Here is a 27,959-nt window from a genome sequence, read left to right on the forward strand (position 1 = left end):
TTAATTCAGTAAATTAAATGACCAGTTAACAAAGTAAAAATCCTCCCACATTTCAGCGCATTTATCTCGAATTATCATCTCCTATATTCATTCCCACACATGTCAATTTCCCCATTAATCTTTACTTAAAATCTGCCCCCTTAATTCCCAGGGGATTGATTAATGTGTAAATTGTTCCCATTTTTCTCAGCCAATTGGATAAAGTAATAAAAAGGGAAACATATTGAAAAAGACGAAAGGGGAAAAAAAGACACCTTAATTCGATTCATTCCCAGATTGATATTTATATTCATTCCTTGATCCTACACATTTCCTTTGAGGAATTAACATCCTCTTTCTGAAGGAAGAAGATTTCTGTCCTGTTCTTTTGTCCAAATCCGGATCGTTGGACGACCCGGTGCCGTTGAATCGACTTTTTTCTGGTCTTCTTCTTCTTTACTATCTGTCGTGTAAAGTTGGCCTGTATTTTGCTATGGGTAAAGTAGGTGCTGCTGATATTTGTCCACAAAAAGGATGAGCAGCAACAGAACACGAGTCGTATTATACGTACAAACATATATAAAAAGATACCACATGATTTTTGTGTAAAGAAATCAATGCAGAAAATCCGCCTCCGTGTGTATGTAGTAATAATCGGGAAGTTTGTTTAGTTTGTCCAGTCCAGTTTAGGTAATTGTTGTGTGCGTGTAAGTAATAAGTGTTAAATTGTTGTGTAGAGAAAATTGTATTTGTATTTGTTGTTTTTAAGAAAATTGTAGAATAGTAAGTAAGTAAATTGTGCTCATCTCTACTTAAGGATCGGCAGTTAAGAAAATCGGGTTAAAAAAGTGGGCGATAAGTAGTTAAGTTAAGATATTATCTTTCTCCATTCCATATTTTAGGTAGTTTTTGTAGAAAGAAATGGAGGCGATGATAGGAAGACGATTTGCAATATGAGAAAAAAGTTTGGAAAAGATTTTCGTTAAATGTTAAGTGTGTTATGCAAAATTTGACGGGGAGAATTTATCTTACGGGTGGAAGAAGACGTGTTATCTAATTAGTCAAGCTGACTGATTTTGGATTTAGAGGATGTGACGTGTGTGATATTAAAACAAGTGCCAAAATTTTAATCATCTGTTGACTTTTGTTATTAAAAGTAAGTAGTGTTTAAGAACAGGTGGAAGAAAGAGGAGGAGGTCAGTTAGTTTAAGTTACTGAAGTCTTCCAGGATTTTTTTTCAATAATCCGATTAGATTTAAGGTCTTCGTAACAAACCTTGTGTTTGTTTTTAGTTAATTATTCCGTTAATTATTAACCTTCACGACGTTACGTTCATTCAAAACGACGATGAGTAGCCGCAAGAGTGTGGACCATGGTGGTGGGGGCGGCGGCGGCGCGGGAGGAGTCGGAGATGATAAGCCCCAACGAATGATCTATCAATGGAGGTAAGTATTGAAAAATCCATAATAATTTACATAAAATTTCGTTGAAAAATGGTCCAAAGTATGTAAAAATATCTCATCAATTAGCAGGTTGACAATAATTAAGCGCACTGCACGCATCTCTGATATAATTATCGATATGTCATTTATTATTATTTTTTGGGTCCATGGACGTCATTCGGTCAGCCTGAAAGTTTCATTCTGACATTGAAATTGAACTCATCATCAAATAAATGCAATGCAACCCAGTAATTTTCCTTATCATTTATTTTATGCAATAATAATAACGTACATACATTCATAAATCTATCTATCGCGTAAAGTAAATGTATTCGTTCGTTAAAGGTCTTTTCTCTCTTATCGCACACATCACATACATCACTCTTGATTCTTCTCATACATAGAATTGGTACTTAATATAATATCGCGAATAGTTAGTTTTACTTTTCTATGTACGGTAATGGATGGGATCACTCGTTAATTAACTCGCCTTTTGACTCGTTGCAATCTCCCTTCTTACGTCCATCATTCATCCAGTTAAATAAAGTTACGTAAAGATATTCAGTTTTAGTTTTGCTTTTACGTTACGTTTGTCCAGTCTCGTCATCTTCTTTGATGATAAATAAAAAATTAGGCTGCGTGGTTTGGAATTTGGCTCAGATTTCGACTGATTATTCAGTTCGCGTGTGGCCCAATTATATATTTATCTATCTACGAAATAATAATAATATTGTATATTTGCCAAAAATTTTTGAACCGACCAGATTTGGCGTCTGGTTGTTGTTTTTTCATGCAAAAGTATCTAAAACATGCAAAAATAACAGACTGTTTGCTCTATTAAATATTCGACCGGAATCTTTGGTGTTTTTGTTCTGGCAGATTTATACTTTTCATATGCCATGCAGAACATGCAATTAATCAATTAAAATATTTGGATCAATTAATTTTGCTTCGAGTGAAGGTGGTTGGTTGGTTTAATAAAATTAATGGGTTTTGTGAGTGTCGTGTCGTGTTTAAATTGTTAAGTGATATGTAGTGGTTAATATGCTGTATGGTGGGTTTAATATACTTGAAAGGTGTGCTTATCGTAGGGAATAAAAAGTAATAAATGAGTGATAGATTTAATTAGTATTGACATCGCGGAAAATAAATCACATCTCATTCTCGTCATCATGAGTATGATGAGTAAAGGGTTGGCTCTCCACCTCAAGTCGATTTCGCATCAAATATCCAGGTTAGTTTGGCAGAGATGGATGACATTGGTTACGTAGGTGTACATATGTAATTAATCAAATATATACTTGGTATTATAAATAAAGAGTGAAATTATTAGAGCAGTATTTATTTAGGAAGGTGGATTTTACGTAATTTAATTAATTATATGTAACATGGGGTGTAATAATTAATTAAATTAAGTACGTATTGGTTTTTTAAACAATTATCGTATACGTAATTTGACATTTATGTATGGGGAAGGAATAAGCTAATTTATGGAGAAGGAAGGAAAGTGCAGCTTTTAACCAATTAGTCGAATTAAAAAATAAAATTAGAATTATTACATAAAATTGATTTAATTTTAAATTTGTCATCTTATTAAAACAATTATTAGAAAATTACGAGTTTTTGCAATTTATATCAATTAAAATCATGTCAATTTTATGCATGTAATTTACATAATGTAAACTAATCCCAAGATTAACAATTTTTTATGAATACAAAACTTTGCTCGGGATTTGGAGGAATCTTTGTTAATTTTTAAATTAAAATTCACACAATTTCAAAGTGGCGTATAACATCCGCAATTTCATAAAAGTTAAAAATTCATCTAGCGAAAATCCTTTAGTTTTTCCCACCAGGAAATATTCCCCCAAAAAATTACCATCTTTTCCAAAACATATCACAATTCACGATTGAATATCACAATTTAGTATCCCCATTGTCTTCCCTTTTCATTGTTTTAATTGACTCATCCATCCGGCAAGATGGAATTGTACTATGCACTATTATCTCCACTTTGTAAATCAGGCAGTTATAAATAGTCGTAGGTACACTATTATGTATTTAAGCCTACTTACTTTACTTCCACATTCATTCATGACTCTCATCTCAATCTCATTCAAGGGTGAAATCAATTGCAAAGTTGAGATTGCATTAATTGGCTCCGGTTGACTGAGTGACGTTGTTTCATCTCTATCAATCTGTTATTTTCTTCTCGTGCACATAAATTCACAGTCCTCGTCGTTCTCGTCCATAAATAAATGCTCGTAGATAAATACGTGACGTCGACGTGGAGAGAGACGTGTCGCAGAATTGATTACTTTGAAGTAGAAGATCGCGAATTGGATTGAATTTGGATTGTGAGGTGGAGATGCGGGTTATTGGGTGGGTGTAGTCAGTGGCCGCGGAAATAGAGGGACAATGTCCCCACGGTTGTCCGCATCATCTGCCCATGTTATATAAACCCCTCCCTCCCCCCATCCTGCAATGTTAACGTCCCCCGATGTCCCCACGGCTTCCGTGGCCACTGGGTGTAGAGTGATTATTAATACGTCAAACTTTACTATTACCTTGTTCCTTCAGTTTACATCTATGTTTCATTGTTCATTTCGTTAGTTTGTGAGGTGCGGTGTGGTGAGGCGTCATCAGCATAAAGAAAAAGTCAACAAGTAGCGTCATACATACTGGATTTTGGCATATGTGACGCGGTGACGAATCCTTCCTTGTTTCTACACGGGCAAGTTTGCTTAAAAGATATTACTCAATGGCAGGTTTATTTTTAAATTTGTTAATTTTAAGGAAATTGTGTATGCATGTATGTACGTACGTAGGTGTGAGATTTTTACTCGTGGGATGAAATTAATAGGGTGAGAGGTGGGGGAATGCTTATTTTGTGAGGAAATTGTCAATTTGAAGAAGGTAAATTGTCATTCAGGGAAGAAAAATTTATTCAAGAAACTTTTCGTATATAAGTTACTCTTAATTAGGAACATCGATGATTAAATTTTGCAAAAGTTTTTATTTTCTTCATTATTCAAACAAGTTATTTATACTAAATTTCGCAACTTTGATTCCACGTGTGCATTGTATGCAAATTTGCATACAGATTTAGGTAGATTTTAGGAATTATTGCGAAATATTTCTTTTCTCCCAAAACTAACTAGTTAGCTACTCTTAATCCGGAGTTGGAAATTCATTACTTGCTTATTAATCATTGCTGTATTGTAAATTTGCATGCAGATTTAGGTATGTAGATTTCACGAATTATTGCGAAATTTATTTTTTTCTCCCAAAATTAACTAATTACACCTGAGTTCCCCGGAGTTGGTAGAAATTTGCTTATTAATCTTGCATGCGATCGCGTTTATTGTACGAACAATTCCATGGCGTGATAAATATGTACCGATGAAGGAAATCAGAGCACACGCCGTTTAATCGTGGTCTCTCTTAATTCTCATCCGGCACCTTTTTTTCCCTTCCTTCCTTCTCGAATCGTATGTTTCTCATCGCAAAATTGTCCGCTAACGGGCACCATACGGATTTTGGCATGCGCTTTCACCGTACTTTCACTCACTTTCTCTCCTTGCCCACAAACCTCTTAAGGGAAACTTTCTCCTCAAGCCCACCTCAGTCAGGCACGAACCACTTGGACACGCAGAGGTTGAAACTCACTCACTCACTTATAGATTTTGAGCTTATCTAATAATTTAGATAAGCAGGGAATTGCTCTGATAACCATTTGATTGATACATAAACTGACTTTCCCCTCGGTTGGGTACTGATTTTTTTAAGCCTAGTCTCTCTGACATCACACCTTATCACTTGTTAATTTCGTACAAAAATAAACAATTATATATTCAAGAACCAAAAAACTTTACTCAAATCTTAATCCTCGAGCTTATCAAGTATCTATCTACTTATCCAAAGAAATTTATTCCCAGGATCAATTTTTCCCCCCGTTTTCCACCTTTTTTATGAATACCTTACAACAATTTTTTTAAAAGAGGGGGACAAAAACCGGCCTACAAATACATATTTACTTACCAATTTACCTGACTAAAGTACATGAATATTTTACCTTATCGAGATTCCAGGCATATCACATATATAGAAATTCCTACCTGTGTAAAAACCGTAACTTTTCGTGGTGTCTCCTACTTGACGTACATACTTAAACTATTTTAACCGCAATTCTCTCCTCTGTCACCCCTTATTTCGTGTGTCACACGTCGCCAGAAAGTTTAGCGAGAGGAGAGAAAGTACTTACACTTTTGGTGACGAGGGAAACTTTACAACAAGAACAAGACGACAAGGAGAAGAAGAGAGTGAAAAGTAAGATTCCTTCATTCGGATTCTCTTAAAATAAAAGTCTCTAGATTTGTTAGTCTCTTAAGAAAAGAATTGTTGCTCGTGGAAAGAAATATGTACTTTATTTAGGAAACATATAGAGAACGGTGTGGGTGACGAGTAAGCAAGCAAGTCGAGGCGTGTAGTTAATAGCACACTTGAAATAAATTGCGAGAGAAAAAACTTTGAAAACAGAAAAAAACTTGTAAAATATTTTTAAGTGTAGAGAGACGAATTTTTTTATGTACGTAGTATCGGGGATGGATTGATTATACGGAGAAAGTAGAAAGAAAATAAGGGGCTTTGAAGTAAAAGAGAAGAAAGTTTATTTTGACCGAGTGACATATTTTGAGAGAAAGAGATAGAGATAGGAAAAAGGGAGGTTCGTTAGGTTACATATACACACTTTTTTTGGTGATCGTGTCGAAGAAACTGGATTACGGAAGAGGTGTCGTCATATTATGGATCGGTATGTCATATGTTATTTAAATAGTTTGCTTGATTTGGGTGGGTTTGATTTGGATGAAATTTTAGGGGTTTTGCGAATTTTTTGTACCCTTGCAATTTATGTTGAGGGGAGTATACGATTAGATTTTATTTTGCATTTGAACCCATTTTTTATGTTTGTTTTGTGTTTGCAATATTTGTGGAATTTTTTGCATATTTCGTGAGATGCTGATTTTCTTGTAGCTTTGATATGCTTACTTTTGAGCTAAATACACTAATTATAACATTTCGCTAATAGTTTTAAGCTGATTTTAGAAGATTTCAAAGTTGTATGAATTGTAGTTTATAGAATTTAAAAAATGTAATGATTACACGACGTTGGTAATAATATTTGGAAATAGGCAAAATTTGGAACCGAATTTAGGTACGATACCCTTCTGCTCTGAATAAGTAACGCTTATCGTAGTTACATCCACATTTTACCAAATTCGTAATTCTAATCCATCCCATCATACCTAAATACTTGTTAAAGATCCCATCCTAAATATTGATTAATTCAATTACACCCAGAATTTTGTGGAGAGAAAGTCAATTAATTCCTCCCCACTCATTTAGTCTTAATTAATAGCACCACCACCACCACCGCGTTCATTTCATTCATCTCTTTCGATACAGTATCAAATTCCCTCTTCATTCATTCATGCCACATGCAGTTAACCACAAAATGGACGCAGGCAACTGCAATTTACTACATATTTACTCCCGCGAGTAAAGTATTTACGTTAACAAGTTCGTAAGTACACTGGAGAGCAGATGTGAACGCCCAAGAGAAAGCTCACCATTTAAATGCTAATAACTTTTTAAAGATAACAAATTTTCCGGAATTTTTTTTTGCATTTTGTATACAATTTAATATTCAATGAATAAGTATCAAATAGTCTACATCAAAATGTATAGTTTTCGTCACAAGTTCGTAGTTTTGAAAAAAAGTGAAAACAGAGGGTGCATAAGTGATCGCCAAAATGAAAACAACATATAATATTTCAACAGTTTTCAATTTTAACCGAAAGAATTGACAATTAATATGTTGTTGGACCTCCATTCGACAATATAACAGCCTGACAGCGACGTTGCATGGACGCAACCAATGTCTTAGTGACGTCAGGGTCGACGGTACTGAACGCCGCGGAGATTTTTTCTTTCAGCTCAGCTTTGCTCGAAATTTTGTGTTTTCGGATCTCTCTTTCGATGTGGTCCCACAAATGCTCAATAGGATTGAGATCCGGGCTTTGTGGAGGCCATTCAAGAACTTTAATTTTGTTAGTTCTAAAGAATTCCCAAGTGGACTTGGCCGTGTGCTTAGGATCGCGGTCCTGCTGAAAGGTGTAGCGTCTTCCAAGGCTAAGTTTGGCTGCTGATTGTTTCACGTTTCTCTTCAGTATTTCTTGGTACACAAATTGGTTCATGGTAGTGTTGATGAATTCGTGCGTACCGGTCCCAGCGGAACTGAAACAGCCCCATATCATGACACTTCCTCCGCCATGCTTCACTGTAGCGTTGAGATTTCTCAGTTTAAGAGATTCTCCGACCTTTCTCCATACCCTAGCCCTGCCATCCGACCCGAAAACATTAAATTTACTCTCATCGGACCACAAGATTGATTCCCAAAATTTTGAATCACTGTTTACATGCTGTCTTGCGAAAGCCAATCTTTTCTTCTGGTTCGTTTTTGATATGTAGGGCTTCCTCCTGGCTCTAAAATTTTTTAGGCCACTACTTTTCAAAACTCTCGAGATTGTCCAACGACTAGATACTTTTCCAACATCATTTTCCATTTCACCGGAGACCATCGGAGACGACAGTTTTGGATTTCTGGTCACTTTTCGAACAATCATTTTCTTCTCGCTTGCGTTGAAGGTTGGTGGTCTTCCTCCTCGTTTTCTATTCTCGATAGATCCCGTTAATTTGTAACGTAAAATGATGTCACGGACGGTTGAGCGAGATTTTTTGACCAAATCAGCAATTTCTCGTTGCGTCTTCCCCCCATTTTCGTAGTGCTGAATGACCAGATCCCGAATGGCGATTGTTGTTTCTTTTCTTGGAGTTTTTCTTCTCGGAGACATTGTATTATCTGGGGTGGAATTATTTAAAATATAAGTCAATAGTAGGTGTAATAAAAAGTTAAAAAAAATGTTATCTTACTTTCGTAATTTTAAAACTGCAATTACTTGAATTGTTTTTGGCGATGACTTTTGCACCGCTCCTCGTTTCTTAATTTGGCGTCACAGGTCCGTTCAGAGCGAAAAATAATCATACACCAATTTTTCTGTGGTGAATGTTTATGTATTAATTTGTCTTCAAAATGAGATAACCACCTTTCAAAAATCCCCCGCACTTATTGAGAAACTATGATCTAAATTGTGCTCGTGGTTTTGGGCGTTCACATCTGCTCTCCAGTGTACGTAACAAAAGGATACGATACTTGGCTTGGTTTTTGGTGTCACATTTCACTCCCTCGCATCCTGTCACGTCAAAGAGTGTGTAACTTTGTTGTGTAGTAGTAAATATATTTCTGGTTTTTCCCTCAATTGTCATGTTTTTAGAAACAACACGTGTCAAGTTATGTCATCCGATAGCTGGTTTGTTGGTTTGGTTTGATTTCTAGTCTTTGTGTAGTAAATAAATAGTTGTTCGGGGATGTCTTCATTGTCAAGATGAAGGGATGATAACCAGCTTTATTGTTATGATTTGATCATGCGGTAACAATTTTGTTATCGGGTGAGATACAGGACAGCTTTTATACCGGGTTGGTAACGATTTGTTACACTAATTGTAAGAATTATGCATGAAAGTTGAATTTCTGACCGGGCTTGAGCTAATGTCTTCAAGATTTGAATTTTCTGGATAAACATTTAGTGTTAGCTTTTATACCGCGTTGGTAGCGATTTGTAAGACAAATGTTTGTTCAGAAAATACAAATCTTTGACAAATTGGCTCCAGAACCTGAGTTTTGTGTGTAATTATTCTTACAATTTTAGCATCACAAACCGTTACAAAAAAGCCCTGTCTCACCTGGTACTAATTTTATTACCACATTATTTAGGGTAACAAGTTGGCTCCAGAAATATGAGTTTCACGTATACTTATTCTTACAATAGTAGTGTCATAAATCGTTACCAACGTGGTAGAAAAGCTGTTGCATCTTCCTCGCTACCAATTTTACTACCACATTATTTAGAGTATTCACACACAAGGAGACACTTGATCCTTATCAAAATTCAATTAACGTTCTCCCACCTCGTCCGTAATTTAGGTGTGGCAGGCAGAACTTGAGGTTGAATTGCGTAACAGAACACGAACGTGAAACCAAACCAGGAATGTAGCGCAATTTGTAATATTGTAGACGTTTTTCTCTCTCGTTTTCTCTCTGGGAAATCATTTTGTCTCTGTTTTCTTGATTAAATGTAGTGCAAGCAAGCAAGTAAGGAGAGGAGGGCAAGCAAAAGGAATGAATTTCTGTGGGTGAAAGCAGTGAAAGTTGTTGCTGCCCAGAGAGTGGAGTAGATTTCCTATTGAGGATTGATTAAAATAATTTCAGACAAGTTTTCTCTATTGAATTGGATCTTATTTTTGGAGAGGTTTCGATTTCACGAAATTAGTGAAATGGGAGAAAGTATTGAGTTTCTCGAGGCTGGGAGAAAATGGGGTGTTGTAACTCGAAGGGTATCGTGTTTCACACAATTTTTGATGAAATACGTAGAAATTCGGACAAATTTGGAATTTATTTAGAAATTGAAATGATTTCACGACTTTAATAAAAATTCGGAAATTGCGATATTTTGAAATATCACGGTAGATGTCTTGTTTAGTAATTCTACCAAAATATCTGCTAATTTGCGAAAAAAAATCACCCATTTAAAAAAACGAAACCCTACCTGAAGCCTTACCTTTCTAATTTTATTACTTACACATAATCGAATTTCTTCTGAAATGGAAACCCTACGAAAGAAGTACCAAAAAAGCGTGAGAAATTAAACACCTCCATTCTCCCCTTTCTTTTCTCCTTCCCTGGATGGAACTTACCTACTTAATTATTGCTAAGTTAATTAATTAGTGTTTTCACCGTGGTGGTGGTGATAGTGGTGTCAAAGCGAATTATAAAAAGCACTCCGACTCCATTTTCTTCCAGGTCTTCCTTTTTCCCGGAATGTTTATTTATTAAAAGAGAATAAGGAAAAGTTTTTTTTAGCTGGTGGATAATGAACCTTTGGAATTTGGGAGCTTAATAAAAGGCCGGATTTTCTGCGTGCATTCCTTTCATTCTCATTCTCATTCTGGGCTAGTTTTCTTCCTCCTCCTTGCAATTTGTTCGGGATGGAATTGTGAAATAGGGAGATTAGTTTTCCAAGAATTTTTGGAAATCATCCATAAAATTGGGAGATTGAGATGATACGAATTTATTCAGGGCATCAATAAATTCTGGGCTGAATTATGTATATATAGTGAAACTTGGGCTGAGAAATGCTTTCAAACTTTAATAAATTTTTAACGAGGAGGAAAAGAAGATGGTAAAATGGATTAGGGAGAACTCATTCGGAAAAACGGATGTATATACTTATCGAAGATAACTTGGCACTATTTTGCATATGTAAATAAGTTAGAGTGCGAATTTTGCATAGTAATTCTTGACTCGTAAACTTATCAAGAATTGACGCAAGTTTTTAAGAAAGTTTTAGACTTTAAGGGTGAATTTTTATATTTTTATATGTATTTTTTCAGCATAATGGGAGAGCATGGCGGCGGAGGGGACGACGACGGGATGGGTGGCGACATCAACACCATGTTCGGCCTGCGCCAACGCGGTCGAAAAGGTGAGTTTGAATTGAATTTTTATTGTTAATCTCTGTCCATAAAAAATCAAAAATTTCGAAAATTTTCGAAAAAATCAAAATAAAAGTTTTTTCTCAAGAAATTAATTCTTATTCATTACAGGCGCCCTCAAGAAGAAGAACGTTTACGAAGTTAAGGATCACAAGTTCATTCCGCGCTTCTTTAAACAGCCCACGTTCTGCTCGCACTGCAAAGACTTTATCTGGTAAGGAAAAAAACTTAAATTTGGAAACTTCAAAATTTCGACAAAATTTCGAAAATCTGAGATGAAATTTTTTGATGTAACAAACCACTAAAAGAATGTACGTATGACATGTCTCATAATGGACGCATAATCAGCGTCTTCTATTTGCATACGCTTTTACTTAAATTCGTTAAGAAATTTGCTACAAAAATCGCATCTTTGCGAACACAAAACTTTGCGAAATTTTGCAAAACTACGCAATTTCTTGAATTTACCCACGTTGACGTGAATACGGATGAACCCAAAGTCAAAACTGTGCCGAAAAGAAAGGGAAAGGTCAACCCGTACTTATTTAATCCTGAAAGAGAAACTAAACGCGATAACTAATTCGACTATTGCGTGTCGAGATATGTAAATACAACGACGACGACGAGCTCGACTCTAACTCTGTGCGATATTTTATACTTATTAGGAAATAGTAATAAGCATGGGAAAAAGATAAGCTGGGCACGGACGGAACACACATTTTCTCATGGGTGGGGGGCTTATCGTCATTATTTCGTTGATATTTTATGTCTGTATTTACATACTACTTTGAAAATCAGGACATGTTGACAATTTCGAACTTTGTTGTACCCAGGACTTTGCGATGTAATCCTTCAGTCAAAAACTTTTGGAAACTTGTGTATGTTTAATCCATATCAAGACTGCATGCATTTGTAGACACGGTTCGACATCACTTTGACATTCTGGTTGGCTCATCTTTAGGCAAAGGACTTATGTACCCGTCATGTCTGTCGGTCTGTCGTCGCGATAAGTTTTTTTTCAAGGTTAATCAATTTACGATATATTTGGTGCACTTTTTTGGCCAATATGAAGGCTAGAAAATAATCGTCAGTTGAAGATGAAGTAGGTTGACCCAAATTGTGAAAATTCCATTAGAAACAAAATTTGGGTGCGTATAGTATTTAATTCGTAAAATATTTCGAAACTCTGGCTGCGGAAACCTGCCCTGAATTTCGAAAATTGTCGTAAAAAACATAATTTGGGTTGGGATACGTACCGTATTTAATTCATAAAAGATGCAGAACCTCTGTCTCGGGCCGTGCAAACCCACCTTGCAAAATTTCCCATCACTAATTATCCACAAAGACTAGATACACACACACAACGGAACTCGGCTGATTTATGAAGCTGCCTGAATATCCAATCTAGGTCACTCTTTTACCGTGTGGTTTCCTTAATTACCTCGGGAAGCAATCGAACAACAAAGTTGCACATATTGGTCTTTATGGTACAAATGAGGTGACATCTGACCATCATTTTTCACCATTAGGACATCCAAATTTTCCCGTGTTCCTGTCTGTCACTTCTCCTCCCCGTTTTCGGAGGATGTAAAATCCACGGTGGGAAAGGTACCCACCGAGTCAAGACAGCTTGTCAGTCATGATCACTGAATAAATAAATGTTCTTCTTTTTTCTGTTGCTGTAGTCGAAATGAATATGAATGCGGGCAGTCCGGTTTAGAAGAATTTAGATTTTGTAGGGTTGTCTCCTAATCCTGCCGAGAAATTCGGGTAGTAATTCCACCTGGTGAAAATATGTAGGATTTTGTATGCAGGTGGTATTTGGTTTTTAGGGGTTTAAGTATTTATTTACTTAGCTTCATACCTTCCTCTGCCTGCCTACCGCTTATTTAAGGATTTCATGCATGCATACATATGCATGCAGAGAGTAGGTGAAAGCGAGTGAGGTGTGCATACGTACGTACATACGTGTAAAATAAGAGCTAGATTTAGATCTGTGCTGGGCTTTTCTGCAAAAGGTAATCCCCTCTTTCTCGCTGCTTTCACTGTGGTGGTCGTGGTGGTGGTGGTGCTTTCTCCCCAGTTTTTTTTATCCCAGGCACACCAAACCAAACTAAACCAAACCACCAGTCAGTGTCGGATCGAATTTCCGTTCAGGTTAGGAAAAGTTAACGGGCAGAGAGGATAAGGTGAGATGGAGGATGCTCTTAAAAATGTGGGGTACAAATTTAGCCAGAGGGACACAGGTTGACAAATTGTGGCGAAAAATAGGGACAAATTAGTAGCAAATATTGGGCACAAAGGGGAAAAAATTAGTGACGAAACCCAGTCTTCAAGTTTTTTATGCAAACATGACCTATTGTTTAAAAATAGGCTGTAAATTAGATGAATATTACGACCCAGGTTGACAATGTGCGACTCATTTGTGACGAAATTATGGACAAAGTGACGAAACCCAGTCCTTAATTTTTATTCAAACATGACTAAACTGGTCGACCACCAAAAAAGTTGCCAAATGTGTCTAATTCCATGCCAAAAATGTCGTATGAAACCCGTGCCAAATTTCTAAGCGTGGCAAACTTGACGTGCAGGTGAGACGGGTGGAATATATGTCACCACTCCTGCCACGTACGTTCCTCGCAGGGAAGTAAGGATTAAAGCTGGGCGAGTGGAAATCTAGGTCCAGTTTCATACTTTCTCGCAGCAGGAGGGCAGAATTCTGAAGGGACGACGACGTCGTCTCTCACACGAGATGGAAATTCTTTACGTCTTGCTTTCTTTTTTCTTTTTTACTTCTTCCATTATGACATTGTTCACGCGTATGTATGCAATGTGGACATCCATTCCATCCCATTTCTCTGAAATGATTTCTTTCGGAGTGACGACAATGTCGACATTGAGGAGAAATGTGGAGAGGGGAAAAGCTAGCTCCTGAAAAGGAAATGCTTAACGGGAATGGCATATATGTAAGATGTGTGAAGAGTTGTTCGACAATCTCGTTAATTTAAGGGGGCAGATTTTTTAAGTACTTTTTACACTGCAGTTTTGTAAAACATGGGTTGGTAAAAGCATAATTGAAGTGAAATAAGTTTGACATATCCGCAATTTTCTGTGTAATTTGATTTGTTAACCTTGTAAAATAGTTGGAAATCCGTGTATTTTTTTGGGGTCAGAGGTTTGCACTGCATTTTTAAAACATGAGGAGCATAATTAAGAGAAGAAGTAGGTGGTGAAAGTAAGAAGGAGAAAAGTTGGGGTTTTATTAATAGAGGTGCAATTTTTTGTGTGATCAGATTTTTTTATGGTTATAAAATCGTCAAAAACCTGCATTTTTATTTAAATTTTGTCCACTCTTCATCCCATTTTTTAAAACCCGAGTAGGATGAATGAGAGAAAAAGTAGTTGGTGAAAGTAAGAAAGAAAATACTTCAGATTTTTTATAGAAGTGCAATTTCTTGTGTAATCCGATTTTTTTACGCTTATAAAATCATCAAAAACCCGTATTTCTATTTAAATATTGTCCATTTTTTGTGCCTCACATAATCCTTCTGAGAGGATATAACTCTTGTGAAATGCATGAAACTGGAATGTGGGTGTGTTATCCCCCTCTCAACCTGCTTCCACTCCTCTCTCCATAACAGGAGAAAGTCGGTCAATGAAGTGAATACCGAATGACAAGTCGTGCATATGTATGTATCTTTCATACACATCCTGATTGGACGATGTGGACCAGGACGATTTTAGCCACCCAGAAGTGATGATGTTTCTGGATGGAAGATGTGACCCGGGTCCAAATCACCTCCTTTATAACAGTTCCTTTCTTCCGAGTGAAAGATCACGAAATGTTGGAATCCCAGTGTTTTTTTTTCGCTTCTCTTCTTCTCTTCTATATCCGACCAATGACTTTCTGCCCGGCTGGCATGCATCATCGAACCTTATGCAACTTGTATCTGTATCTGTAGCAAAATGACAAAATTCCTTCCTTCTGAACGAGGCGAAGAATTGTTTGCGGAAAATAAATATTAAAGGTCGCGCAGACGAGGGGAATCGATACACGGATGGCAGAAAAAAAATCAAAGCAAAGCAAACGAAACCATGCCGGATTTGATTTGAAATTGATGAGGAATTGGAATCAGAGTCGTCCGAGAGAAAAAAAACGGACGGGTAGGAATCAGATTTTCGGGTTTGTTGTGAGACGACGGATGAAGCCGTAGAAGAAAGAATTACTTTCCTTTCTTGGTATACTAGGTGGCCCACTGAAACTGTAAGTGAAATGAAACCCTGTGGCTTCAACAGTTTTTATGTTACGAATTTCGAGTTAATTTTAACCGAAAGCCAGTTAATTTCTGAGTAGAAAACAATTTTTAGTTTTCGAAATTTCCTCCCCTGCCATTAATGCAGCGCTGAGGAAACCGCCTGCAGTTCTCCGCTGAAGCACGCACTAATTCCTGGGCAAAGTGTTCCATTCCGTGGTCAAAAATTTTTTTCCGATCTCTACACTTCTACGAGGCTTAGAACACACATTTGCCCCTAACTTTGACCATTTTTCATAGTCCGGAGATTCAAATCCAGAAAGTAGAATTACCATTTCCGAGAGGAGGAAAAGTTCGGAATTTTGTTTTTTACCCACGCTTGGGTCATTTTTTGCACTATAAGCTGATTCCTAGTCCTACTGCAAGGTCCAGTGAATTGGATCTCACTTAGGGGATGTACCGCGGACTCGAAAACGTATTTTAAGAAATTTGATCCCCCCACCTTCCCCCCATTTTCAACAAAATGTAGAGAAATTGCCCCAATTAGGTCCCACCTGCCAAAATCATCACAAAGCTTGGATAATGTGGCTTTCTGACCTTCTGTCTATATTGGGGGATGTCTCTGACAGATTTGGCGTAGATAAGGCCAACTCGCTTGTTAAAATATTTTTCCTATGTGAAAATCTCCTCATCTGTAAATAGAATCCTCGTCACTTTTTCTGAGCGTACCGCTTGAAGTCACTCCTGGGTTTCTTTAATCTGGTTTCCCTTTGGGGGATGGTCGGCATGTGGCAAGTACCACATTTCAAAGTCCTAAGTCTAAGGTTCAATTTAAGCACTCATTGAATAATCTGCTTCTACACTGGCAGCTGTGAGGTTGGTTTCCGTTGGAATTTCGTGAATTTCTTCGGATTCCATCCTTCAGCGCCTTCATGATGGGTGTGGTCCTTGTAGGATTTCAAAAATTTTTTCTTCGACTGTTGTTAGTCCACCCCGTCCCCATGAACGTCTTTATAGTCTGTTGGGCTAAATTATACGGCTCGTTCGATTCCTGCCACACTTTTAAAATTCGCCATTTCTCTCCCCATTTTTGTAATGAAAAATTTTCGCCGCCCGCTTCCATTCAACATTTTCCATGCGAATTTGCATTGCAAATAGTAAAAAACTGATTTATGGTACTTATGCAAAATCGCACGGGGAATCCAATGCAATCATCAGATTTTCATTATCTCTGTCGGTTTCGAAGAAAACAGCCACTTACAGTTACAGTGGGCCCAGTAAGTATAATCTGACGAGGGGTTTGGATTTTTTTTCGTCCGATAGATACAGATATTTGGTTACACTGGGATTTTATTTTTGGGTGAAATTGGATGATTTTTTTTGTGAATTTTGTGGTTTCCTAATTCCCTCGTGGTGAGGTGTGGACGTGAGCTAGAGAATGAAATGAAATGAAATGGCTTATCGTTAGGGGAGAGAAGACAGTGTTCGACGAGGAGGAAGAAAATTGAGTTAAAAAATGGGTGAAGTTGTACATTTTTTGGAGAGAAAATGGCTATTTTTTGTAGGGAAGGGGTTAATTTTTTTGTGATTTCTTAAAATTTGTGAGAATTGGGAATGAATTTCGTGGACTATGAATTTTGTGTCCTGTTCATCCATTGTCTGATAATATTAAATAGTCACAATTTAACTTCGATTACGACTTGTATAAAATTACATTTCGTCTCACATTGCTTATAAAATAATTAGTGGTCTCAACGGTTCTCGGTTCTCATAGAACCGAACCGGAACCGATGGCTCGGTTCGGTTCCGGTTTATACGGAGAACCGAACCGAACCGAAACTTTTATTACCGGTTCGGTTCCGGTTCCAAGTCTTTGAGAACCGAACCGAACCGGCCGGTTCGGGTTGAACCGAACTTCATACATAAATACATTAGCGAAGTTAATCATATTTTCGAAAAAGTTTTACGAATTTCCCGAAATACACATAGTTTCCAAAATGAAATTTTGACGTGGCCGCACCTCCAAAGTTCCCAAAATGAAACTTTGACATGGCCACACCCCCAAAGTTCCCGAAATGAAACTTTGACTTGGTCACACCCCCAATGTTTCCAAAACCAAATTTTGACTTGATGACACGCCCAAAGTTCCCAAAATGAAACTTTTATTTGGTCACACCCCCAATGTTTCCAAAACCAAATTTTGACTTGATGACACCTCCAAAGTTTCCAAAATGAAATTTTCACCCCCAAAGTTTCATAAACGAAATTTTTACCCCCAAAAGTTTCTAAAATGAAATCTTTACTTGGTCACACCCCAAAGTTTCCAAAATGAAATTTTGACTTGGTTACACCCCCAATGTTTCCAAAATGAAATTTTTACTTGGTCACACCCCAAATGTTTCCAAAATGAAATTTTGACTTGGTTACACCCCCAATGTTTCCAAAATGAAATTTTTACTTGGTCACACCCCAAATGTTTCCAAAATGAAATTTTGACTTGGTTGCACCCCAAACTTGGAATTGTTTTCTAACTTCAATAATACATACATAAGTGATTTTGCTGTTGACATGTAGTCGAATTTGCTTGTTTAAATACAGATAAGTTATTGGCTTATATGTGAAATTTCATCAGAAACACGTCAATTAGCATTGTTTGTTGTTTATTGCATATTAATAACACTACCGGTTTGACCCGAACCGCCGGTTCGGTCCCGGTTTGGTCCGGTTGCGGTTCGGTTCCAACTAAAAAAAGTTCGGTTCTGTTTCGGTTCTTCAATTCTGGTTCTCGGTTCTAAACCGGTTCTTCCAAGAACCGAACCGAACCGCACCGTTGAGACCACTAAAAATAATGGATCATTTATGATTTTCACGAATGTCATAACTCTCTACTACCTAAATTATGCATTTACAATGCAAAATAATAATTTGTTACAAAATTGGCTTCAAAATTAAACATTTTCGGGGAAAATATCCTTTAATTTTGTTTCACACAATTTATACGAAAAAAGAATAACGTAATGGAGCGTACTGTCACATTTTATCACCCACAGTGTTCAGAAAATAGTAGATTATTAATAATTATCACTACCCTTATGCCATTTCAGGACCTAAATTAATGCATTTGTTATGCAGTCATAATTTGTTACAAAATTGGCCTCAAAATTATACATTTTCGAAAAAAATATCAAATTCTATTTAACCAAAAAAGTACACATAATGGAGCACACTGTCACATTTCATCTTCCACAGGTAAAAATGCGAAGAATACGTTAAATCCCAGATTTGATTGCGGTTGGTTTTTTATACCCTATTTTCTCCCAAATAATGCAAGAAGAATTCCATTATAAACCACACCCCAAAAAGATCTTGCCTCTTTCCTTTCTTTCCTCCCAATCTGCATATCAGATTGTGACCAATTTTTCATCCCTGTAAAGTAACTTTCACCCAGCAGCAGAGAAAGTTGAGACGGACACTGACTGACTGACTGACTGGCAGGCTGACTAACTCGACTTACTTTCTCCCTCCCCGTCCGAGAATAAAGACAAAAAGTATGGAATGAGTTTGGACTGCAGCCAAAGAGATGAAAATGAAACAAAAGTGTAATGGGTGCATATCTGAATGTTATGTTTGTTACGTTACGTATGTGTATTCAGTGTAATAAAATGAGATGAAAGTTAAACTGCCTTTCTCTGGTAGATAGAGTGAAACAAAGTTGTTCTTCTTCTTCCTCTCTGATCCAATCTCTCTGTTGCCACTTATTTATTCCTTTTCCGGGATAAGGTCATAGGTCGAGGCGGTTCTGTGTGTGGATGCATTTCTGCAAATTGTTTTCACTAGAGGGGTATGAAAGGAGAGAGGAGAAAGGATGGGTTTCAGGGACTTTCTCCAACTTCAAAGAGTGGAATTCAAGTGGGCAAGTGGGCGAAATGAGATGCCGTTTAAAGTCAGGGGGCATGTTGATGTGAAGTTTTCTTTTTTAATGGAGTTATGGGTGGGAAGATATTCGGGATTTGGATAAATGATGCGATATTACGGACATTATAAGATAAGGTCAATTATTATGTAGGTTAAGGGAGGGAGGAATGTGTTACGAACAATTTTTAAGAAACGTTTGTTTTGGTGGAAATTCGGATTTGTAAAATATGAACGATTACGGACATTCCCGCCGTAGAATAAATAAAAGGTTAATTAGTTAAAGAATGGAGGAACGTGTTTCGACAATTTTTAAGAAATGTGTTAAACTTGGTGGAAATCCAGATTTATAAAATGACCCAAAAATCAAAGTTTCAGACATTCCCGGGGGAAAATTATGTCACCAAATAAAGCGTCGTCTAGACTAATACATGAATTTCGAGTAGTGTAACAAAAAATATACAAAGATATGACTTATCTTTCCCCCATATAAAACATGTCACACCCTTCCCTCGAAAATTGTATATCACAAAATTTCATTACTCGAAAATGCAATCATCCTCAAAAATTCGATATCCCAAAAATATTCACCTGTTGATCCCCCTCCACTCCTCCTCCATTATTCATTAATTTATTTATGAGAAAATAACAATAACGTGATTTCCTCCAATTTACAGGGGTTTTGGAAAACAAGGCTACCAATGCAACAGTACGTACATACATAATAAACAAAATCAATATTATGTAAAACAAAAAATAAAATCCTGCCATCCAATAAATCGTATTCCTCCTCCTTCTTTTTCCAGTCTGCAGCTTCGTGGTGCACAAAAGATGTCACGAATTTGTCTCGTTCACCTGTCCTGGAGCTGATAAGGGGGCGGATTCTGATGTAAGTGTGTGCATGTGTGTATCCTTTAAATTTAAATGGGTGCGGTTTCACGGTTAAGTTAAGGCTGACATTTGATTAATAGACGCGCACTCACATATTTACTCAAGGGGCGGGTGGTGGAATAATATGCTGAATTATGTATATGAAAGTTAGCGGGGTGGATAATTTGTCATAATTGAAACTCCAAGTTTAACCAGACGACCCACCTCCACCTCTGAACTTTGGCTGCTTTCTCCCACCCGTAAAATAATAAAGTGAACCCACCAGGATGAAATAAATTTCTCCCCTCGAGCTACAAAATATAAGTTTGGTTAGTGTAGTGTACTGTACGGTGCATGTTCGGAAAAGGTGGACGTGGACGTGGAGGTATACGTACCTTGAATAGAGGTATGTAGGTAGGTAGGTATGAATAAGCTTGTGCTGGTTGTTGTTATGTGTCCATTATTATTATCCCAGCAAGAGAGAGGGAAATGCGTAACATTAGTAAGTGATACGTATCAACGAGGAGGACGTTAATTGTTAATTTCAACTTTGACAGGGCAGAAACCTTACGGCAGAAAGTTGGATATTTGTGTTCTAAGCCTGTGGGGAGAAGGGAGAAAGTTGGAAATAACGGAAATAATTAAGCACCTGATGCTATTACTGACTGGGACTGAAGGAGCAGGTGTTATTCATAGATCTTATTATTGCGATGGGTGGTAGTGGTCGTGGTGGAGTGTCACTAGGTAGACGAGATGGTAGACTGGGTGGTCATAGGCACGCTTAAAAATGGGGGGATAAAATTTGTAGGTGGTGTGATGCCTAATTTGGATGGGGGGAGTAAAATCAGGACGATATTTTATCAGTTATTACATAACCAGACAGGTTATAAAACGTGACAAAATTCGTAACAAAGCATGACCAAATTGGTAAGAATGGAGGGCTAATTTGGTTACCAAATTCATTACATAACACTACCAAATTGGTAACAAAACACTTATCAAGCAATCTTTCCCATGTTATTAGTTTGGTTATTGTTACCAATTTGATCATGCTTCGTTATAAATTTTGTCATGTTTTATGTTACCAATTTGGCCCTCTGTGGTAACAAATTGGTCAAATATGGTCTCGATTTTATTCTCCCCTCCAAATTACCAATTTGAAAATTTTATCCCCCTTATCCTTCATCATATTGAATTTTATAACGTTTTGTGTAAAAATGTGTGTCCCACTTTTTCAGAATGATTCCTAAGAGTGCATATTTATTAGATTCGTCTGCGGTCCAGTCCACCCGCTGAAAATCTACAGGATCATGCACAAGGCTCTATTTACTCTCTGTTTCTCTCTCTCTCTCTCTGAAGAAGATAACGATCCCATCCGACAAGTTCTCTCTCTTGACTTGTCTGGTTTCAACTAGTTGATTATTTAGTAGTGGAAAATGGGGTGTGCAATGGCAACCTTTCTCTCTCTGCCTCGACTGCCTCATGACTATATTCATACGGACCGATCATGAAATGAAATCCTTGCAGAGAACGCAGAAATCCTTATATATGGCTTCGTATACATACATAGATTAGATTATTTACAAGTCAATAATAGCAGGGAAACAAACAAAATATATGTCGTAATAAAGAACAAGTTGTATATTTCATTTCCCGAAAGAGGAAGGAAGGAAAGTGATTGAATTTTTTGTTTTCGGGGTTAAACGTCATCCGGTCGACGCGTGAGTTATTTAGTAGTGCCGTTTTTTTGGGGAGGAGGTAATAATTGCGAATTGAGGGGATGGATGGGTGGCCGTTATTTTTGAAATTATCCAACCACGCGGAACAAGAATAGGATACGTAAAAGGTAGCATTATGTATTTCCTTCCGGGTCAGAGAAAGTTTTTCGTTACATAAACTTCAAAGGTGTAAGTCGATCGTGTTCGTGATGTGAGAGGTAAATATTGCAGATAAATGTGTATGGGCTTGTCAGGAGGTCTTGTTTTTTTAAACGGGGTAAAGCAATATTGCGCGAAATTTAAACGTGTTACGGACCGGGGAGAAAGGGAAAGTTTGAAATTATGGGTATCGACAGAAGGTGGGAATAAATTGGTAAAAATGTCAATTTTCTACTAAAATGAAATGTTTTTTTAACTGGGTAAAGCAATTTTGCGCGAAATTCAAACGTGTTACGGACTGGGGAGAAATGGAAAGTTTAAAATTATGAAAAAGGTGGCAATAAATTGGTAAAAATTTCAATTTGCTCTCAAAATATGTATAATACGTCACAAAAGGCACTCCCCTGTCCGACTTTATTATTTATATGCCACGTCATCATTTTCCCTTAATCCTCTAAACGTACCTCTAATAATTCTACAAAATTGCAAAAAAACCTTGTATTTCATTTCTTTCTTTTCCTTTCAGGATTCGCGAACGAAGCACAAATTCAAAGCGCATACTTATGGATCGCCAACTTTTTGTGATCATTGCGGTTCCCTCTTGTACGGCGTGCTGCATCAAGGAATGAAATGCACAGGTGAGTTACATGTTAGAAAAGTGGAAAAGTTTTCTTTTTTTCTCATCCCGCCCCAATTTACTGCTTTCTCCAAGTGAGCTTTAGCCACTTCGGGGTCTCGTCTCTGGCCTTGTTTGCTTGTTTATGCTTTCTCTCTCTGGCTGAGCACTCGACTCACTTGTTGCCTGGGCTGGGTCTACATGCCCGGATCGGGCAGGGATAGAGATACCCGGTAGATATATACCCGGGTAACTAAACTATCTCCTCCGGGTTAAGCAGCTCTACTCTCTCTTGGAGATGCGATCCAGCCAAGTTTTCCTCTAGTTTTTTCCTCTCAGGGGAAAATTGGGATCTCGGCACAGAAATGTGTGTATTTTTGCATATGGAGAAAGTAACTGGTAACTGGATGGATGGAATTTTGGTGGAATCATCACGTCGAAATGGAGTGCGAAGTAGGGATTATAAGAATAAGGAGGAGTAGCTTCGTCTTCTTCTTCGTCTCTCTTGACGCCCGGTTGCCGTTGAGACGGATCTCCAGCCTGTCTTCATTTCATATCTGTATGACCAGGCTTGCCTTATTTACACACTAAATAATAATTTGCGAGGAAAATCTGGTGGTTGGTAATTTGCCAGAAAATGAACTAATTTCCCCCGAAATTCAATTTGTTCTCAATTCGCGACAAATTAAGAGCAAGTCGGTTGGTCGTCGGTAACTAACTAATTACCAAAGTTGGACGTTAATTTATTGCTTGTTACCCCTTAAATTTCTTACGTCTCGTTTAAGGATAGAAGGATCGAAAACGCAGAAAATGTGTGTATGGTAGATACCAAAGTGGAGGAGAATTTGTCAAAAAATTTGAAAGAGTGTGTAATGCAATCGAGTCGTATGTCGGAAGAGGGAGAAAGTTGGTGGAAGCCATCAAGTGCACGGATCTAGAGATGGAGAAGAGATCTTCTGGGAATTTGTTCACTTTCTTCACAAATATTTTGATACCATTTTATCCAAAAGACGCAAAAAAGGAAGGAAGGAGGGAAGAAGGAAGGAAGGAAGGATAAGGGAAAAGAGTGGGCCAAATCAGGAGAGATAATAATAATTCAATTCCCATATCATTACGGCTACATTGTGGGGAAAGGGAATCCACGTAACTTTCTGAGAGTGAGGACGAAGGAATATCTGTATTCTATGGGATCCTATTAGGTTGGAATTTTTATGCTAGGCGGAGAAAACAGGGAGTCATGAAAGTAAGTGGGAGAAAGTGGGGTGCTTTTTTGTACAGACTTTCTCCCAGGTTGTGAAATTCCGGGGGAGAAAGTTAGTTTCGTGTTTCGAATTGTTTTTCAAAATTGACAGCTTTTGTCTTGTCTAAATTTTAGAATTGAATTTAATCTGGTGCAGAAAGTTTCGACCATTTCGTTTTTTTCGGGTGAAAGTTAGCCATATTGCAAATTATTTCTGAAAATTGGCAGCTTCTGGTTTGTGTAAATTTTAGAATTGAATTTCATTTAAAGTTTCGAACATTTCAATCTTTGATGAAATTGGTCGTGTTTGAAATTATCTACATTTTAAAATTTCATATCATTTCAAACATTAAATCCTTTCCCATGCAAAATTCCATATGTGACTTAATCCCCCAAATCCACATCGGAATAATTTAAAATTTCCCATTTTCCTAAATACTACCACCACATCCATCCATACCCTTATCCATCCTCAACCCACTCACTTTTTCCCCTCCTCGTTAAAACCGTGTCGTCAAATGTTTTCCCGTCTTGCCACTTGGCAACTAAAACTCTCTTCTCTTCTCGAGAGAATAGAAAGCGAGGTGGCGAAAACTAGGGTGAAAGGTGAAGTGAATTTCACCTATTTTATTCCATCCCACGTCCACAGACGTACATAAATACCCCGTAGAATGAATAGGATTATGGGCGAATCGTCGATTTTGAAGTGGTCTTCAAAACTCGCACATTGTTCGTTCCCAGAAGAGAGACAATGTCCATCCAGATCGAGGATTTGGTTAGATTGGATCATGAGAGAGTTTTATTCTCTTTTGTTTGTTTTCTCCTTTAGAAATTGGCACAGGCAAATAATGAATGCATGTCGTTTTGGTTGGTGGTTCGTTCGTGGTTCGTGGTGTAAAGACCACTTGAGGATGAAGAGAGAAAGAGCTGAACCAAGGTCATCGTCGTCGGCTGGAAACTACGACAACGACACGACTCTTCCTCTCTTTAAATGGTGATGATGATGTTACATATCTTGTTTTTGGTTGGGTTTGCTTGCCTCTCTCCTCTGGGGAAGTGGCATTCTGTTCATTTATTGTATTTAGTTAGGGAGAGAGTGAGGGTTTGGCTTAGGAGGTACATTGTTCTTGTGAAGGGTATGCATGGAAAGGGTGTACTCTAAAGGATAGGGCTGGGAAAATTGTTACCGGGTTGGTAATAATGAGATTTTTTTACTAAAATGGGACTACTTTCACCGCAATTAATACAGTAACAAAATTGTCACTGAGGGACACACTTTTAGAAAACTGGTATTGAATCATTACTGACTGGAGTAATATGGCTCTACCGGCATGGTAATAACGGTAATTGGTAATGTTGTGATAATGACAAATTTACAACTCAGAAACAAACTTCTACCAATCCGGTAGGAAGTTATTACCAAATCAATACCATTCCGGAGTAAATATGTGACTCCACGATATTTTTGACAGTGTACAGCTTTACCGCGTTGGTAATGGTTTGATGTATAAATGTGGCAACAATTGTGTACGAAATTCAAATTTTGTAACACATTTTAACCATTTTTTAAATGCTATCAAGTTGAAGTTTGAATTTCGTTGGCAATTATTTATTACCAGCGATACGGTAATAAATCGTTTCCAATTATTTTGTCCCCACATTATTTACGGTGCATAAGTAACGTCGCATAATGCTCCGACAGACTAGCCGAATCGATACAATAGACCAGGTTTGCTTTCTCTTTCTCCTTAATTTGCTCCCAACTAGTGAAAGCAAGCCGTAATCCCCTCATTTTGAAATCCATGTCACTTTTGTTCCCAGAAATGAAATCATCATCCTTTCTCTTTTGTCTTTGCCAGAGTTTTGTTTAACCTTGGAACATCGAGAGAGAGTCGTTTAAATATAGTTTCTTTCTCTCTGAACAGGTTAATTTAATGAGGATGATTAGTCAAAAAGAGGAAATATGGATGCGTATCATTAATTAGCCTTTGATTCACGAAGAGAAAATTCGCTTTAATAAGTTCCTTTTAATTAAGGAGTTTGTTCTGTGAAATGTTGTTGTTGTTGAGAATTTGTTAGTTTTTATTGACAAAGTTAGTTTTGCGTCGTAGATTTAAAGCAAAAATAGAACTTGAAGCTTTGTTAGCATTGATAAGATAAAAATCGAATGTGCTACAAATATTGTATTACCGGGGGAGAGACTGATTTGGTAACAATTTTTGGCTGTTAAGTGAAATTTTGAAATTTATTATGAAATTACGAAAGTAAAATTATTAACTTTCACCACCAAAAAGTATTACCAAATTGTATATACTGCAGACTTACACTATTAGAAAACTGGTATTAAATAGTGCATACATACATGACTCGTAATAAAGGGAATTACCGTTTAATAATGTTGTGGTATTGAAAAAATTACCACTCAGAACCTACTACCGGTCCTGTAGCAAGTTATTACCAGATCAATACCAGCACCGAACGTATATGTGCCTCTACCGGATTTTTAACATGTATGGTGCTATTTGACCTTTACCACTACCATAGAATTATTTAACGTGTAGTATAGTAAATAATGGTACGTTTGTCGGCCGGTTTGTAAATTTGGCTTAACAAGGCCTTGTTAGCGGGCTGTCATGTTCAGGCGAAAAAGTTTTGGTCGAGAGAAGAGATGAGATCTTCTCTCCGGCATGGATATGAATTTTGTAGGGCAATGCATTCATTCAAATGACGCGTGTGAATATTAACTCGTCATCTTATTTCTCATCCTGATCGAATTTAAGGTGTGTGCGAGGAGGGAATTTCTTCATCTCGGGCTTTCTCCAAGAGTGAAAGTTATGTATTTTGGGATGGTGTTTACTTTAACTGGGAGAAATTTGGGGTATGGTCCTTATTGTTCATTAATCGCATTATTATTGCCTCCGTGGAGAGAGAATTATGGACAAAAGGGAGGATTTTCAATACGTAACCCTCCCCAGAAGAAGATTGACTGTAAAGAAATCCTATTTAGCTTTTTTACGGGAGGATTTTTTAGATTTGATCTACTTTTTTTAGAGGAGAGAGGATCGTTTTATATTTACAATGGCTCACATTTAAGGAGGACGGATATATGTAGGACTTTCTCCGGTATCCGTTCTCCACTTATGGGGAACACACTTAAAAATGGTGGGATAGTGAGAATATCAAGGCTACAAAGCTTGATAAAAAATATTTGGAAAATTCAGTCCGAAATTTATTTGACAAATTGAAACGTTATTTGTGTTAGTTTTCAAGCATTACATGGAGAAAATTCACTCACAATCAGTCTTTGATAACTTTGTAAAATCCGTGTTTTTTTTACAAACTTTTGTAAAAGAAAACGACGCCCTTGATCCTTAGTGATTAAGGTTACAAAAATTTGTAAGCTAATTTTCCTTGAAATATTTGTAAAATTTTGTAAGTTTACGGATTTTACAAGGCTACCAAGGCCTGTATGAATTGCCTCATGTTTCCCTTGCTCGTAACCTTTGTAAACTTGACACATCAGCATTTGTAACTTTACGGAATTTACTGGGTTCCAAATAGATAATCAAGTAATTACACATTTTTAAGTACCAATTGGTAAAATGCTATCAAACACACCACAAAAATAGACACCATCATTTTCCAAAATCTTTAAGAGTGTCTTTCCATTCCTCGAGTGTGTATACACTCGTAAAAAAAATAGCTGTACATCATGCTGGTCTCCTTCTTGACTCTGGGGTTGCCTTGTGTTGGCTGTACAAGTCTCGTCTCGAGAAAGTGGAGAAAGCATCAAGCAGGCTAATATTCATCCAGTCGAGTGAAGAAGATGTAAAGCGGAGTGAGGAACACAATGCAATGTGGGCCCAGCCGGTTCTTAGTCACTCACCCGGAGAAAAGGACCACTTTCTCCGTTCCTACTTTCACCCTGCAAAAAATCAACCTCTTCTTTATCATTACCTTTTTCCCCTTTATTTGCTTTCCTAGCCTGCCTGCATCTTCGTGTGGGGGAGGCCTGGTCGTGGGTGTACGTTGTACGTGATGTGGATATCATGCTCATGATAATGATGACCTTTTCGAAAAAAGCGAGGAATTTCCAGA

At 37.3% G+C, this 27,959-nt stretch overlaps 1 protein-coding gene across 9 annotated transcripts in view; it reads left to right on the top strand.

The window, feature by feature from the left end:
• Positions 1 to 347: 347 nt before the first annotated feature.
• Positions 348 to 27,959, top strand: part of LOC110848043 (calcium-dependent protein kinase C) — a 41,910-nt gene continuing 14,298 nt past the window's right edge. The window contains exons 1-7 of one of the 9 annotated variants that reach the window (XM_035851523.1): positions 379 to 1,175; positions 1,272 to 1,424; positions 10,992 to 11,083; positions 11,205 to 11,307; positions 19,936 to 19,967; positions 20,065 to 20,147; positions 22,532 to 22,643. In XM_035851523.1, the coding sequence (XP_035707416.1) occupies positions 1,327 to 1,424; positions 10,992 to 11,083; positions 11,205 to 11,307; positions 19,936 to 19,967; positions 20,065 to 20,147; positions 22,532 to 22,643 (520 nt within the window). In that variant the 5' untranslated portion in view covers positions 379 to 1,175; positions 1,272 to 1,326. The other 8 variants (XM_022095135.2, XM_022095136.2, XM_022095131.2 and 5 more) reach the window with 8 other exon arrangements.

This window comes from Folsomia candida, unplaced genomic scaffold (assembly GCF_002217175.1).
Source record: "Folsomia candida strain VU population unplaced genomic scaffold, ASM221717v1 Fcan01_Sc004, whole genome shotgun sequence".
Classification (NCBI taxonomy): domain Eukaryota; kingdom Metazoa; phylum Arthropoda; class Collembola; order Entomobryomorpha; family Isotomidae; genus Folsomia; species Folsomia candida.